The 17,565-nt window shown below is 46.3% G+C and overlaps 1 protein-coding gene across 1 annotated transcript in view; it reads left to right on the top strand.

The window, feature by feature from the left end:
* TMEM163 (transmembrane protein 163) overlaps positions 1–17,565 on the top strand; it is a 222,520-nt gene that overhangs the window by 197,769 nt on the left and 7,186 nt on the right. Inside the window, exon 6 of the mRNA XM_021695880.1 lies at positions 14,562–14,673. Within this exon, the coding sequence (XP_021551555.1) occupies positions 14,562–14,673 (112 nt within the window). The remainder of the gene's footprint in view (positions 1–14,561; positions 14,674–17,565) is intronic.

Raw genomic sequence — 17,565 nt, 5'->3', positions numbered from 1 at the left:
TTGCTGATTATGATTTTGACATCCCTCTGTATAGTTTAGTAGCTCCTGTCACACATGGTTTTTAAATTTTTAATCGAGGTAGAGTTGACACGTAATAGTAATTTCAGGTGTACAACATAGTGATTCAACGATTACATACGTTACAAATGCTCATCACAGTAAGTGTAGCCACCATCTGTCACCATACAATGTTCCTACAATATGATTGACTGTATTCTCTATGCTGTGCTTTTCATTCTTACGACTGACTTATTTTATAACTGGAAAGTTGTACCTCATAACCCCCTTCACCTATTTTGCCCATTCTTCCCTATTCCCTTTCCCTCTGGCAGCCACTAATGTGTTTTCTGTATTTATGAGTCTGTTTCTTACTATTATCGTTTGTTTTGTAGATTCCACATACAAGTGAAATCATACAGTATTTGTCTTTCTCTGCTTTATTTCACTTAGCATAATGCCCTCTAGGTTCATCTGCGTTGTTGCAAATGGCAAAATTTCCTTCTTTTTTATGGTTGTGCATTATATTCCACTAAATATATCACTGTATTCCAGTATATACCCCACTATATATAAAGCTGATTATATCCAAGTATATATACCACACGTTCTTCGTCTGTTCATCTATCAATGGACCGTGAGGTTGCTTCCGTATCTTGGCTGTTGTAAATAATGCTGAAATAAACCTAGGGGTGCGTGTATTTTTTTGAATTAGTGTTTTTGTTTTCTTTGGGTAAATACCCAGTAGTGGAATTACTAGATCATAGGGTAGTTCTATTTTTAATTTTTTGAGGAACCTTCATACTGTTTTCCATAGAGACTGCACCAGTTTGTATTCCCACCAACAGTGCACAAGGGTTCATTGTTCTCCACATCCTCGCCAACACTCGCTTTCCTGTCTTTTTGATACTAGACATTCTGATTGGTGTGGGGTCATATCACAAACATTTTTTATTGCCACAGGGATAGATACTGAGGTGGATGAGAAAGGGCCTCTCCTCTTAGTGAGCTTGTAGGAGAGGGAAACAATGTAGGAAGCCTGTGCAAGGCTGTGCCTCGAGACACGTGTGAACCTGGTCCAGAGCAAGGGGGCGTGGAGTGCAAGTGTCAGTTCATAGAGTATGAATTGTCAGGAAATACTTACGAGAGGAGGAAACACTTGAGATAAGTCTGTAGAAAGGAGTGTTGACTCACTCAGACAGTGCAAATATATCAGTAGGAAATTCATGAGACTTGAAGTCAGACCCTTTGGGCCTATGTTCTACCCCTGACCTCTCTAAGCCTCTGATTTAATCTTCATAATGACTGTGCTTTGATCTCCATCTTTGGCCTCACATTATGGTAATGGACATTATGTACGTTATGATAATGTGCATACAAGCTGAATTATGTAAATATTAGTAATTGTCGCGTCAAGCTGAATTATGTAAATATTAGTAATTGTCACCTAAGGATCTCTGAGATAAACTGCTTTTTTAAAAACTGAGTTTTATTGAAATACAGTGTACATACAATAAAATTCACCCGTACAATTTGGTTTTTTTTTTTTTTTAAGAGTTTATTTATTTAAGGGGGGTGGGGAGAGAGAGAGGGACAAGCATACTCCATGCTGAGTGTGGAGCCTGATGTGGGACTTGATCTCAGAATCCCGAGACCATGACCTGAGCTGAAACCAAGAGTCAGACGCTGAACTGACTGAGCCACTCAGGTGCCCCCTGATGCATATAGTCACAGAACTACCAACACCAGAGTATTCTGTGTTGAATACTCTGTATTCTGGAAAATACAGAGTATTCTGTCAATCTAAAAAGTTCCATCATGCACTTTTGAAGTCATTAATTACCCTCTCTCCCTAACCATTGATCTGCTTTCTGTCAGCATAATTTTCCTTTTCTAGAATGTGATATAAGTGAAATAATAAGTTATTTAATCTCTTGTGTCTGCTTTCTTTCACTTAGCGTAATGCTTTGGCAGTGCAGTCATGCTCTTGCTGAATGTGTCGGTAGCTGATTCTTTTTCACTGCTGAGTAGTATTCCATCATATGGATACATCACAGTTTCTCCATTTGCCAGTTGTTGGACGTTTGGGGTGTTTTCAGTTTTTTGACTCTGAAAATAATAGCTTAGAACACTGGTGTACAAGTTTCTGTGTGGACAGAAGCTTTTGTTTCTCTTGGTAAATACCAGTGAATTGCTGAGTCCTATGGTAAGTCTACATTTATAAGGAATGGCCGATCTGTTTTTACAAAGTCATATGTATATCATATATATGCTAGCAGTGTATGAGAACTCTAGTCACACCACATCCTCACTGCAGTTGGTCTTAATCTCTTTAATTTTACTGATTCTAATGTGTATGTAGGAGTATCTCATAGTGGTTTTGATTTATATCTCCCTGTTGACTGATGATGTTGGCCATCTTTTCATGTGCTTATTTGCTAGTCCTGTATCTTGTATGGTGAAATGTTTGTTCAAATCTGTTCATTTGAAAAAAAAAAGAGTCATCTGTTTTCTTACAGAGTTGTGGAAATTCTACATTCTGGATGCAAATCCTTTAACAAATATGTTTGTGAATATTTTTTCTTTCAGTTTCTTAATAGTGTCTTTCAAGAAGCAAAAGTTTTTAATCCTTTTGGTTAGGTAAAAATGATATCTCTGTGTAGTTTTGGTTTCATTTCTTTTATGAGTTTAAGCATCTTTCATATGTTTAAAATTCATTATCGGGCCACCTGGGTGTCTCATTCGGTTAAGCATCTGCCTTCGGCTCAGGTCATGATCTCAGGGTCCTGGGACTGAGCCCCGCATGGGGCTCCCTGCTCAGTGGGAGAGCCTGCTTCTTTCTCTGCCCCCTCTCATGTGCTCTTTCTCTCCCAAATAAATAAAATCTTCTAAAAAATTCATTATTTTCTAATTCTCCTTTGCCCATTTTTCTATCAGTTTTTTTGGCCTTTTTCTTAGAGATTTCTAAGAGCTCTTTATATATTAGGGAGGTTAACCCTTTGTGATAATATTTTTTCCTAGTTTGTATTTGTATATAACATATCCCCTGCATATGTTTTAATTTTGTTTGGTCAAGTATTATCAATTGTTTATAGCTTTTGGTTATAGATGGTTATAAAAGGCCTACACCATTACAAGGTCATAAAGAAGCTTGGCCAGCATGGATATGGATAATCTCTATCACTTACTGCTAATTCATATTTGTCCTTGGCTTCTGAGTGAGTGGCTGATTTTTTTGAACCTTTTTGCTCTGATCTCCCGCCTATTAAGTAAAGACTGAGCTGTGAGAAATCATGGGGGCCCAGTGCTGTTAACAGTGAAAACTGAATACCTAACCAGGAAAAGGCTATCGTTGTTTTTACAGAGTCCATGGTCCAGTAACGTGAGAGATATTTACGAGGCCATAGAGGAGGCACTCTGGTACATTTTACAGCTGGGAACAAATCCAGGTCCTGCCCTTAGCTGAGTGACCCTGGGCAAGTCATTTAGCCTCTGTGCATCGGTTTCTCCACTGCAGAGTCCCGCGTGGCTGGGCTATGAGAATTAGCGGAGACATCACTGGTGTGGCTACACTTTGAAAGAAGTCAGTGGTGGTACATTCCTGCTGGGGTTGCAGTTTCTCATCAGTAGCCTTATCTGCTCTGGCTTCCTGATCCTTGGGAAGGAATCCTCTCAGAAACTCCTTTTTAAATTATAGTTAGGACTGTCTCAGTCAGCTTGGGATGCCATAACAGAAGACCATAGATTTGGTGGCTTAGACAATAGGGATTTATTTCTCATGGTTTCTGGAGACTGGAACTCCAACGTCGAGGTGCCAACAGGAGCAGTATTTGGTGAGGGATCTCTCCTTGGGTTAGAGACAGCTGCCTTCTCACTGGTAGCTCACCTGGCCCTTCCGCGGGGCATGCGGGTAGCGAGGGCAAGAGAAATGTCTTCCCTTTCTTAGAAAGGCACAAATCCCATCATGAGGGCCCCTCCTTATGACCTCCTCTGACCCTAATTGCCTCCCAGAGGCCTCGTCTCTAAACCACTGCATTGGGGTTAGGGGCTCAGCGTATGCATTTTAGGGGAACACAAACAGTCCATAGCAGGGACTGATGATGTCTCGAGCTGATGACTGCATCTCGGTGACATTCTGTGGAGAGAGGAGAGCCAGGTGGGCTTGGGTGGGGAAATTACAGAGGGCTTCTAGGATGTTGAAAGCTGGTTTTGGGTGAGGGGGTTGGCAGGCCTGTGCTAGCCTCGGTCCTTCGTGGGCTCTTCTGCAGGGTTTGCTTTCTTCTGAGGCAGATCACTGCAGCACAGCGAGCCAGACCTCCTAGATGCGGGTGAGGCTCTGAGACGGCTGCGGTCTCTGTTCTCCCAGACTTCAGGAAGGCAGGCGTTCTTCAGAGCTGCTCCTGGAAGCAGGGGGCGGTTGGTAGAAATAATCCACGGACAGGAAAAGCCTGAGTTTTGCATATTGGCTTCTCCACATTTAAATACAGCATTTACACTGTGCCAGTGTTAGTTGGCAATCTCCTTGGGAGCTTGCCGGGTATAATCTGAAGCCATCCCCCATAAGTGGAGGGCAGGGAGAAACCAAAGAGAGACAGCCCACTCCAGATTGGTAGCTGGCAGGTGTAATACGCATGGGAACTTATTTAGAAGGCTTGTCTTGGGCGGCTGCAAGACGAGTAATTTCTGCCTGCCAGAATCTTAAAAGTTTCTATAGAGGTTATAACTGGGTTCAGTCACATACCTAGTCCGGCCCTCAACACCGCATTTCTGTCTCAAGGCTGTATCCTTGGAGCACCTTCTAGGAGCAGGGGGCTGGGGCAAATGGCGCTCACATTCCAAAGACAGAGGAGGGGGTGGGGAGCCTCCAGTTTGTAAGTCAACTGGCAGTCATAGGTTCTTTTTTTTTTTTTTTTAAGATACATTTATTTATTTTAGAGTGAGCAAGCAGGGGGAGGGGCAGAGGAGGGACAGAGAGAGAATCTTAAGCAGACTCTGCTCTGAGCGCAGAGCCCAATGCGGGCTCAGTCCCACAACCCTGAGATCATGACCTGAGCTGAAACCAAGAGTCTGACCAAATGAGCTTAACCGAATGAGCCACCCAGGTGCCCCCGGGCATGCGTTCTTGATGACCTCCTCCAATATTTCATCCCTCATGACCGGCTTTTACAATCTTATATGCCCCCTGTTCCACAGTTTTCCTGAGTGGTCAAGCAAAGGGTTTCCTTAGCATGGAGGTGGCTCATTCGGCAGCTATTGGGCTGCATGGAGGCAGATGCCACAGCAACCGTGCACGCATGTGCAAGAGAGAAAACACGTCAAGACAGTAATTCCCATAATCAGTGACAACTTTTTCCGCCAAGAGCCCCATGATCCAAACGATGTATGAAGTCCCCTAGGCTGGGGGTCAGATCACTCAGGGTATTCACTTGTGCCCTCCTGTGATTTAATAAAGATGACACATGAGCAGACTCATCAGATAGGAATATAGAACTTTCTGTTTGGATAGTGGTGCAGTAATAATGTCCAAGGCTATCTGATTTTGGAAGACTGCTTTCTCATTATAGACATTGCAGTAAGGATAGGTCTTTTGGCTGTCATTTAAGGCTTGCTGGGTAGCTATACCCTACCCCTGGCCAACAGAAGGAACAAAGATGACAGTCAAATGGTTGTACCTGGCGGAAACAAAAAATGCCCATCTGGCTTTGAGGAGAGGGAGGTTGGCAACTTTTTTTTTTAAGATTTTATTTATTTATTTGAGATAGAGCATGAGCAGGGGGAGCAGCAGAGGGAGAAAGAGAAGCAGGCTCCCCACTGAGCAGGGAGCCCAATGCAGGGCTTGATCCCAGGACCCTGAGATCATGACCTGAGCCGAAGGCAGACGCTTAACCGACTGAGCCACCCAGGTGCCCCGGGAGGTTGGCAACTTTAGAAACTTGACCGGATTGGGGCACCTGGGTGGCACAGTTGGTTAAATGCTCGACTCTTGATCTCAGGGTTGTGAGATCGAGCCCCACATCGGGCTCTGTGCTTAGCACAGAGTCTACTTGAGACTATTCCTTTCCCTCTGCCCCTTCTGGTCATGCTCTCTCTAACATAAATAAATAAATCTTAAAAAAGAACCCAGAAAAACAACAAACAAAAGTTGACCTGGTTGTACATACTATGTGTGTTGGCTGGGGGAGGCAGCACCGTCAGGCCTGAGGAGATGGATGCACCGGGGGCAGGATATGGCAGGTCAGGACCCCCACCTTCTCCCCTCTTTCACTGGCTTGTGTTCATTCCAGGTAGTGCATTTCACCAGGTCCAGCATGCATCAGGGCAATGGGATCCCAGTGGAGATTAATTCCCCCTTATCCAGGAGTTTGAAGTAATTCACCCATCTTGGTGGGACATCCCATTGCAAATTCCAGTAGATAACTCCTTTCCCTGGCGTGATAGGGCTTGGTGTTCTCAGCAGCACAGCATGCTGATCCACAGTGAGAGGGCGTTGGCTGTTGACTGAAGCTTCCATACGTTTACGATGTTGGGGGCCTTGGCAGGGATCCCCGGTCTGGCGTATGCGGTCACAGACCCTCCTGGTTGATCACTTAAATGTATGAAAGCCTGGGACAGTACTTCAGTCCACCCCGTCAAAGTAGTTTTACTTGTTAGTAATTTCATCTGCTGCTTTAGTATTCTATTTTTCCTTTCTACCAACTGCTGCTTTTGGGTTCTAGGGTACCTGCATTCCATGTCATGTTCTTTTGCCTCGTCTTGTACATCATTACCTTTGAAATGTGACCCCCCCCCCATCACTGTTTGTTCAACAAGGGTGTCTATACATGATGCTCGGCTTTTTAAAGCCCCTAATGGTGGCAGCTTGGTTTGCACAGTGACCTGAGAAAGCTTAGGGCAGGTCAGTGTCCACACAAACCAGGGCATATTTAGAACCTTCACGCAGTGGGAGGGGACAAATATAATCAGTTTGCCACCCTCACCACTCAGGAGCTCTGGTGATTGGCCTCAGACTCCTTTGGCAGTTGCCTTGGGTGTTGAGAACACATATGACATGCTTCGAGCATTAACCAAGTCCCTGTATTTCAAGTGCAATCTGGCATCCTTGGCAATATGCCACCTCATCTGGGCATTGTGGTGGCTACTCTCTGTACACCCAGTCTTCTGTATCTATTAAACAGTCAGTTGCTGAGGTTTGTTCTGAAGTAAGGCTTCAGCTTGCTTCCTTTCTTCCTTTCTCCATCCGTCCATCCGTCCATCCATCCATTTGTCCAGGGCATCAGCATCTTCATTGCCCGGGGTATCCAATGCTTTATTAGCGAGGCCTGCCTCAGGCCCTTGCAGCCAGACCCAAATGTCCTTCCGTACATCCTGACCCCACAGGGGCCCACTCATGAATCATCCATCCCTTGGCTTCTCAGCCTAGTGGCTGCTGTGGTTCATTCCTCCCCGAGAGGCTCCATCTGGAGGAATGCTATGCGCCGTGTTAGGAGCTGTTGTTCTGCGGGTATATCAGGTTCTGTCCCCTTCCCGAGCCAGGACTAAAATCCTAGGGGCACTCTCTGCTTTGTTGTCTCACCACAGTGTCTGACGCCTACCTTCTGGAGTCATAGACACACCTAACTCAAATGGTAGCCCCGTTTGGGAGAAGCCCAGAGCTTTAATTTGCCTCATTGATATTCTTGCCTTCTCAAAGGTGGCTTGCTGCTCTAGTCCCTAGTCCCATAAGTGCCCTTTCTTTACCAGGTGGTATAAAAGACAGGGGCATTGTGCCAGGTGGGGAATATAAGTCCTCTACAAACCCAAATCCCTACCAAGGCTTGCATCTCCTTCGCCCTCCTAAGGGATGAATAGGTTTGCCCCTTACCAATCACAGCTTCTGGGACAATGAGCATCTTATCTGACCAAACAAGACCCTAAACCTTATTGCAACACCTTGGCCTTGAATTTTCTGTGGGTTCGCTGCCCATTTTTTTTTTCCCCTTGCAGATACTCCAGCAAAGCCTGCACAGTGTCCTGTAGCAAAGGTGGTCTTCACATGTTAACATTGTATCATTGATGTCATGGGCCCATTTTACTGATGTGGGGAAGGAAGACACAGGGACAGGTCCACAACACATTGTGGGGCTATGCACGTGGCCTTGGGGGATACTTGCAACTTTCATTATTGTCCCTTCCACATGAAGGCAAATTGATCTTAGTTATCAGGAACCTTTACTAAGCAAAATCTTTTCCTTGAATCTCCTTGACGATGAAGCACTTTCGCAGGAACACTTCTTGCCAAAGCATCAGAATAAAACAGTAACTGTCTGTAAACTTAAAAATGGCCATGGTTAAAGATTTGAAGAGAGTTCATTATAATGTAATTAACAAGAGAATTTGGTTATTTCTGTGACATACATTTTATTTATTTATTTATTTTTAAAGATTTTATTTATTTATTCATGAGAGACAGAGAGAGAGAGAGAGAGAGAGGCAGAGGGAGAAGCAGGCTCCCAAGGAGCAGAGAGCCCGATGCGGGACTCGATCCCAGGACCCTGGGATCATGACCTGAGTCGAAGGCAGACGCTTAACCATCTGAGCCACCCAGGCGCCCTGTGACATACATTTTAAAATTATGACTAATAGCGTTTTACCAGGACTTACCATGTTTTTAGGGATTTCAAATAAATGGGCTCTAAAGAAAGTTTAGCATCATTCATATTTGACAATGCTTCCCATGAAATATAACCTACCAAATAAGCCTAATTAGTTCAACATCTTCCTTTCATAAGGAAAGAGAACACATCTTTTGAGATAGTCTGGGGACTCTGGAAAATTCCAAAGTTGGTTCATAGTGAAGACTTGATTGAAAATTTGATTTTTGGGAAGCTTGTCAAAAATACCCAAAGGTTTAAAAACACCTGATTAAATAGGTTCACAGGTCACTGTGAAATAATACTTAGTTATCCATTTAATCAAAGTGATAATTAAAGACTTCAAGGGCAAATACAGAAAGTTACCTAGTTGTGAAAAACATACCCCTTTTAATAGAAACTCAGTTTTGTTAAGTAATCAAAGACCTGATAAAGATAACATGAAGCACAGGAAGTTATTTTGACAAAACACAGAATCTTTGTTTTCTGGGCAGATTACTTAAAAGGTAAAGAGAAACCTTTTATAATCTCATCAAAAAGAAGACCAATAGTCCAAGAAAATTTTGTCCTTTAAGCAGATGAAAGAAAATTATGTTTTAGTTTTACATACGTACATGTTTGATATTAAAGCTTGTTTTAACCTTAAGCTAATTAAATAGGGCTCTTTTTACAGAATAACTTTGGCAATGCCCTCTGGAGGTATAAAAACATCACACACACATAACATAGATCCATAGATCCATAGACACACATAAACATACAGACACAAATAGAGACCCCATACCTTGCATTCTAAAACTTGAGCCCTTGATGAGTAATCTTACGGAGACTGAGGACTAGATATTGGGCAAAGAAGCTCCTCTAGCAGTCTGTATTTAAAAATCCTCTTTCCTCCTTTTCCTCCTCAGTCTCTGTGGGCAGTCTTGTGGTTATCTCCTGGGGTGCTTACATTTCAAAGGCATGATACAGTTTACAACTTAAAGGCACAGAGAAAGAAGGCAAGTTTTCTCCTAGGAGGGTTTTGTTTAATTGCTATTTAAAAATTTCCTTTCTAGGGGCGCCTGGGTGCCTTCGGCTCAGGTCATGATCCCAGGGTCCTGGGATCGAGCCCCCCATGGGGCTCCCTGCTTGGCGGGAAGCCTGCTTCTCCCTCTCCCACTCTCCCTGCTTGTGTTCCCTCTCTCACTGTGTCCTTCTCTGTCAAATAAATAAATCTTCTTAAAAAAAATTTCCCTTCTATTAAAGGTTGATGGCATGGGGCTCTTTGGTCTGTTTCCTCACCAATCACCACCAAATCCTCCTCTGTGTTCTCCTCACTTTCCCAGAGATCCCACCGCTTAGCATCCTAACCAGGCTTTGTCACAGGTGCCCAGATCTTCATCCAAGATCCCTTGCACCCCTCCTAGCTTTGCAGAAGGGCACGCTAAGGTCTCCAGCTGATGATCCTTCTCCCCCACCTTGTCGGCCAGCCCCGAAACCGGCCAAGTAGCGGACGACCATCCGTCCTTCTGTATCCTCAGCTCTTCCTCCAACTCCGGAACCCGAGCTGCAGCCTCTAGTGGGGCCTCAGTGGCCAGCCGAACTGCACACAGTGGAGGCCAGCCCACCGTAGCACCCTTTGTCCTCTTCTGAGCTGCGGTGCGCTGTGCACAGATCTCACACAGGGGTGTTAAAAAATCACCCCTGTTGTCTCATAATAGTCCACAAGCATCTAATATATGGCCCCTCCTCCCCACATAGAGGTTGATGACCAACTCGTGTGGATGTCTCCTTCCTGGCTGGCTGACCAACTGTTAGTTCACAAGCTCCTTGGGGCTTCCCAGGTGTGATCTGAAATTGGCCCCTATATGTGGAGGGCAGGAAGAGATGGAAGAAGGAGGACGACCACTTCGGATTGGTAGGTGGTAGTGAACTTATATATGAGGCTTGCCTTGGCTGGCCACAAGATGGGTAGATTTCCACAATCCTGTCCACCCAATCTTGAAAATTTAGGTAGAGGTTTTAACTGGGTTCAGTCATATACCCAGTCCAGAGAGCCCCAACGGCACATTTCTCTTTCAAGGCTGTATCCTTGGGGCAGCTTCTGGGAGTGGGGAAGGCAAGTGGAACTCACCCTCCAAGGACAGATTGGGGGATGGGGATCCTCCAGTTGCCCGGTCCAGCTTGCAGGTCAACCGGCAGTCAGGTCTTCTTGATGGCCTTCTTCAGCAGGCAGGCACTGTTTTAAGTGCTTTGAAGCATCCTTCTGAAGTGGTATTGCAGGTTCAAGCAGAGAACTGGAACCACTCTAAATGGTAGAGAATAGGGTTTTATTGCTGATTGCAGGGATGAGACTTTACAGGCTGGTGGGGGCTGCAGAAGAAGCATCTGGCAGGCTGTTGTCCCTGAAGTGAGCAGGGCTGCCAGGAAGGAAGGAAATGGGGCATAGAGTGAAGCAGAGCAAAGACAACGGGAGCCCTGGAGATGGACCGGAACTGCATTTGACCCTCACTGGTGTAGCCTCAGTGGTGTGGGTGATCTGAAGCAGAAGCCTTGACGAGCCAGTGTGGGTCCCACTCACAGTTTTTCTTATATTTCTTTACATTGCACCATGCATACTTTTTTTCTAGGTAATCAGTTCCCGACGTTTCTTTTATAGGAGTGCTTAGCATACTTTGGGGCTCGCCATTAGCACTTAGTGTGGCTGTTTGCTGGAATAAGTTAGTGCATAGATCATGTGCTTGGGCCCTTTAACACAAATTGCTACATTGACTGCACATTATTTGCTTGCCAGGGGCTGCAGGTATCACACATCCCTACCCCCGTGGAAGAGAGAATTGAGATTTGAGTGCTCGGGTCTGTTTCCCCAGTAAGCAATGGAGTCCAGATGTGAGCAAAGGTCTGCTGGTGCATCACTGCCCTTCAGCCAAGCCCCCTGTCCAGTAGTGAGCTCCCTGGGATAGCAGACCCAGGAGAGGACTGCTAAAGCCATAGTGGCTCTTCTCAAGATGCATAGGAGTAACCCAGCTCCTTGGGACTTAGATGGGGTGAACACAGACTCTCTCTACATCTGGGAATTTAGGGATGAGGGCTTTGCCAACAGATTGAATGGAATCAGGCTTCAGGTATGGGGGTTGAGCAAAGCAAGAATTCAGTCTCTGAATTTGGGGTCTCAAAGTGCTTGACTATGTCAATCTCCCAACTTAGGCTTTCTGAATCCTGTCAGCAACTGGGTCTGTGTTGATACATTGCATTATATCCTGTGGGGGCCAACATTCATGATTAGAGGGAGTCCCTGCACAAAGGGAGTTGTGATTTGGAGATCCTTGCCCGCCCTCACCCCTACCCCTACCCCTCGTGGACCCTGCTTTTTCACCTCATGCACAGCAGGGACTTAGGATCTGCCAAGAGGCTAGGTTTGGCATAGCCCTTACTGATAATTTGAGGAGGTGAAAATGATAAGAACAGTAGTAATAATAATAATAAAATTCAGTGAGGTGATTATTTTAAAGAACTTTAAAATTTGAAATAATTTTAGATAAAAGAGTCACAAAGACATTACAGAGATTTCCCGTATATCTTTCATCCAGCCTCCCCTGATGTTAAACATCTCATATAGATAATCAGGGCACATTTGCCCGAACTCCGAGATTACTAGGCTATTACTAAAACTCCAGGCTCCATTCCAGTTTTGCCAGATTTTCCACTTAATATCCTTTTTCCATTCCAGGATCCAGTCCAGGACACCATGTTGCATTTAGTCCTCTGTCTCCATAGTTTTCAATCTGCCACAGTTTCTTGGTTGTTCCTTATCTTTCATGACCTTGACATGTGTGAAGAGTACTGCTCAGGTATTTTGTAGACTGTCCCTCCATGTGGGTTCATTTGGTGTTTTTCAAGATTCAGATGAGGTTATGGATTCTTGGGTAGAAGAACACCAAGACCTGTTCTTGTCATGTCCCGTCATATCAGGAAGCACATGATAACGGCATAACTCATTAATGGTCCTGTTAATCTTGATTACTTGGCTTAGATCACTTGCCAGGCTTCTCCCCTGCAAAGCTACTGTTTTCCCCTTACCATACCCTACTTGTTAGATACCCGTCATGAGCCCAGCCCACACTCAGGGAGGAGGGAATTCAGCTGCCCCTCCTAGAAGAAGGATTAGCAAAGGATCTGGGGACATATGTTAAGACCAACCACCATTGATCAGTATTCTAGGGGAGATGCTCTGATGCTTTGCAGATATCTTGTTTCCAGGGAGGTGATTTTTCAAATGATTTTATTCAGTTTTGAAGCCAGGAAAACAGGCTGTCTTCCTTTTTCCCAGCTTTCTGGCACTAGGTTAGTGTATTTGGGTAATAAGATGCTTAAGGAATCTTACTTCTTTTGTATATGTGATGCTTTATCAGATTTCTGCTGGAAGTTGCATTTTAATATTGGAGAGAATCTGGAGGCTGTGTCTCATGGGAGCGATGCACGGGGGCTCCAAACTGAGGAGCATGGTGGGCCCTAATGTCATGAGATGGTGATGCTGGCTTTTGCGTATGTGACTCATTCATTTTCTTGCGAAGTTAAGGTAAAAACTTATAGGAAGTGCTAAGATAACAACGTCAATAGCAGACTTTATTTTTAGATGCCTTTTCCGCACCTTGAAGGCTAAATTCGAACTTCTAATTGCCTTGTTTGAATTTAAGGAAAAAACATGGTTATAAGTAGCATCAGCCATGATTGACCCTGTGGCCAATTCAGTAGGCTCTGTGTTGAAGTGTTCTTAGTCCAGTTTGTGTACTTACATGTTCCTGTATTCTCCAACTGCTTTTGAATTATTTATGAAAAACTGCACATAGCATGCACTGTTTTTAGCATTCCACCCAATTACGTTATTGATCAGTGATTGCCAAACATTTTGGCAGAAGTGTGTGAAGGGGCATCTCCTACAGGAAAAGGAATATTTAGTGTCTAAGGGAATATGAATCTGGATTATCTGTTTTTGATCATATTTTCCAATTCCTAGTGACACAGGTAAGTAACTGACCTATGAAAACAAGCAAGATACTCCCACCTGGTGGCAGCATACCCAACTGATGATTTGTTCAGGGAACAAAGCTGGTCTTTTTTTTTTTTAATTTTATTTTATTATGTTAGTCACCATACATTACATCATTAGTTTTTGATGTAGTGTTCCATGATTCATTGTTTGCATATGACACCCAGTGCTCCATTCAATACATGACCTCCTTAATACCCATCACCGGGCTAACCCATCCCCCCCACCCCCTTCCCCTCTAGAACCATCAGTTTGTTTCTCAGAGTCCATAGTCTCTCATGGTTTGTCTCGCCCTCTGATTTCCCCCCCTTCATTTTCCCTTCCTGCTATCTTCTTCTTCTTCTTCTTCTTCTTTTTTTTTTTTTAACATTTAATGTATTATTTGTTTCAGAGGTACAGGTCTGTGATTCATCAGTCTTACACAATTCACAGCGCTCACCATAGCACATACCCTCCCTAGTGTCTATCACCCAGCCAACCCCATCCCTCCAACCCCCCACCACTCCAGCCCCCCTCAGTTTGTTTCCTGAGATTAAGAATTGCTCGTATCAATGAGATCATATGATACTTGTCTTTCTCTGATTGACTTATTTCGCTTAGCATAATACCCTCTAGTTCCACCGTCGTTGCAAATGGCAAGATTTCGGGTTTTTTTGTTTTTTTATGGTTGCATAATATTCCATTGTATATATATACCACATCTTCTTTATCCATTCATCTGTTGATGGAAATCTTGGCTCTTTCCATAGTTTGGCTATTGTGGGCATTACTGCTATAAACATTGGGGTGCACGTACCCCTTCGGATCACTACATTTGAACAAAGCTGATCTTTAAGGCAAGTGGTTTGCAGATAATCTGTTCTAGCGGGAGGTGAATTGTTGAAATCTGGAACTTTCTCTCCTAGGATGATTTCCTGTTCAGCGTCTCCATTTTAAGTGGGATCCTTTGCAGCATCCTGGCTGTGTTGAAGTTTATGCTGGGGAAGGTTCTGACCAGCAGAGCACTCATAACAGATGGTGAGTAAGGCCAATATGCCTGATCTCTGGGGGGCTGAGCTCACAGTGAGGGAAGATGCTATTCAGTTGCTTGTCCTGCAGAAGAGCTCAACAATTTGGAATCTGTTCCTCACTATCCTCTCATCCCCAGGCTGTTTAATGATTCTCAGGGTTCCCATATCAGGGCAGATGTCTTGTACCCTGGGAATTTAATAAATTTCATGAATCACCTCCACTCTGACCTCTTAACAGGGTGGATCAGGGCTCCCCAGCCTGTGATGTTTGTTAAAAACACAGATTCCAGAGCCTGACCCCCTGAAGATTCTGATTCTGGGAGTTGGAGGTGGAGTCCAGGAAGCCGTAATTATACCAGTGCCCCAGGCTAGGTGGTGCACGCTGAGATTGGGTGCTGCCTCCATGGCCAACCCAAGAGGCCAGGACACAGCGTCACAGGGTCCAGGGGAGATGGACCCTGCAGTGTCTCACGCTCCTATGTGACCTTTTTACCACCAGCTTCTCTGGCCTTCCTCAAACGCCACTTCCTGCAGCGCCTGCTGGTGGCTTCTGCCCTAACAAGAGAGGGCTGCCTGGGGCTGTGGAGGCCATTTGCCCATATGGAACCAAAGCTTTTTTTTTTTTTTTTTTTAAAGATTTTATTTATTCATGAGAGACAGAGAGAGAGAGACAGAGGCAGAGGGAGAAGCAGGCTCCCCGCGGAGCAGGGAGCCCGATGCGGGACTCGATCCCAGGACCCTGGGATCATGACCTGAGCCGAAGGCAAACGCTTAACTACTGAGCCACCCAGGCGTCCCGGAACCAAAGCTTTTTAAGCAGCAAAAGCTGTTTAAGACAGTAAAAGGATCGGTGACTGGGACTGAGCCGTCCTCTTCCCTGCTCTGCTTTTAAGCAATGGGAGGCCAGCCTGGCTTCTCAAGCTCCCAGGTGGACGCAGGGGCAGGGCAGGCCAGGGGAAGGCAGGACCCGGCTGGCATCAACTCCTGGGTTTGCTGCTGGGACAGCACGGCGCTGCAGGAGCACGGGGCCAGCAGAATCCGAACCACCTCTTTCAGGTTTCTGTCCCATTGCTGTGCAGCCTCCTGCCTGGTCCCCAGAAGTGCCTTTGCCACTTCGGTAGCCTCTCTGGTATAAATGAACTGCTCTCTCCCAGAGCCAGATCTAAAGACCTCGTGGTTCCGTCGCATGAGAACTCTGCACGCATGCCTGAGGCCACGGCCTGTGCGTCCTCTGAGGGCTCTGCCAGCCACCGAGGCACCGTGGCTTTCCGGGAGGACTGCATTAAGCCACGCCTAGTCTAGGGTCCCGTCACACCCCGGCCCGAATGGGTGCCCTTTCCCCTCCGGGGGCAGACCCAGAATCTGAGGAGGAGTGTTCATTCCCCGTGATCTTTGTGGTCTGGTGTTTTTTAACCCGGGACAGGAAATGCCTCCTTTGGACTTGGAGTCCTCCTGTACCTGGGGGTGGACAGCCCAGGGCGTGCTCGACTGGGAGCTGCAGGCTGGGCGGCATTAGCCGGGTCTGCGTGTGGGTTCTCCAGCCCCCTTCGAGGTCCCGTTCCGTTGCCCTGAGGGACACGGCTCTGCCAGGGCCTGGAGGCCTGAACAGGAAGCAGAGGCCTGGCTGGCCTGTGGCTTCTCCAGCGGCAGTTCCGTGTCTCCTTCCCTGGGACGCAAGGGTCCGGGAGGGCAGGCCTGGGGGAGGCTCCCAGCGGAGAGTACTCACCAGGGGCTCCTCTTTCAGCCTTGCTTTAGGCCCTGAAGACACCAAGCCCCTTGGCTTGCAGAGCATCCACATCTTATCTATTCCCTTGACTACAGTGGAGACCCAGGAGGTACAGCCCCCCCCCGCCCCGGCCCCAGAAGCCTGGGTGTGTACCCAGCAGTCAGACCCGCCCCTCCCACCACGAACGTGGGGTCCAGAACAAGGGGCCCCCTGCCTTGACTGCAGTCTTACTTCCTGTTAGATATTCCAGATACTAAGCTTCTGTTCAGGCTTCTGTGTCCTTCTCACCCCCTCCCATTTTATGTGGTGTGCGGAGAAGACCATGGTGATAAGTCGGTTTTTTTAATGAATAACTTTTTTTTTCTAAAGATTTTATTTATGTGTCAGCACAAGCAGGGGGGACGGCAGGCAGAGGGAGAAGCAGGCCTCCCGCTGAGCAGGGAGCCCGACACGGGGCTCGATCCCGGGACTCCAGGATCATGACCTGAGCCGAAGGCAGACGCTTAACCGACTGAGCCACCCGGGCACCCAAATGAATAACTTCACTTCTGACTCTATAATCTTCACACACAAAACCAGCTACACACAAGCAGTGTTTCCATCACAGTCTTGAACCAGGGAGGAGTCTTGACAAAGGGAAGTGGATGGTTTGAGTGGAAACTGTTCCACCCACAGGCAGAAAGTGGGGGGAGCCATCCTGGGGGTCGTGGTGGGAGAGAGTCTGGGGTACGTGGGATGAGGGGGCACGGCAGATCCTGCCGGACATCGGGTCCACGGTAGGAGTCTGGATGTTTTCTTAAATATTTAACCCATGGTGACATGATCAATGTTTTCTAAAGAGCCCTGTGGCCGTCAAGGTGGGAGACAGAGCGGGGCGAAGAAGAGCTGGGGCGGGAGAAGTGTGGGGAGCCGTGGGGCTGGCGGGTGGTGGCCTGCACAGAGTGAGGGCAGAGGGGTGGAGCATGGGGGGGACTTGAGGACGTGGCAGCACTATTTGTAAAACGGGCAGGGCTCGGGGTTGAATTGTCACTGGGGGCTGACGAGAGAGACAGACACAGAAGGACAGACAGCACTATCGCAAAGAGTAAAGGCAGCGGGGTACCCCATCCCCAAGCCTGTTACCCATTAGGGATCCCCAGGGGGTCGGCAAGCTCCACAGTCCCCTGCTTGGTG

The sequence above is a fragment of the Neomonachus schauinslandi genome, chromosome 3 (genome assembly GCF_002201575.2).
Source record: "Neomonachus schauinslandi chromosome 3, ASM220157v2, whole genome shotgun sequence".
Lineage (NCBI taxonomy): Eukaryota > Metazoa > Chordata > Mammalia > Carnivora > Phocidae > Neomonachus > Neomonachus schauinslandi.
Note: the sequence above shows the minus strand (reverse complement) of the source record. Positions and strands in the feature narration are given on the sequence as shown.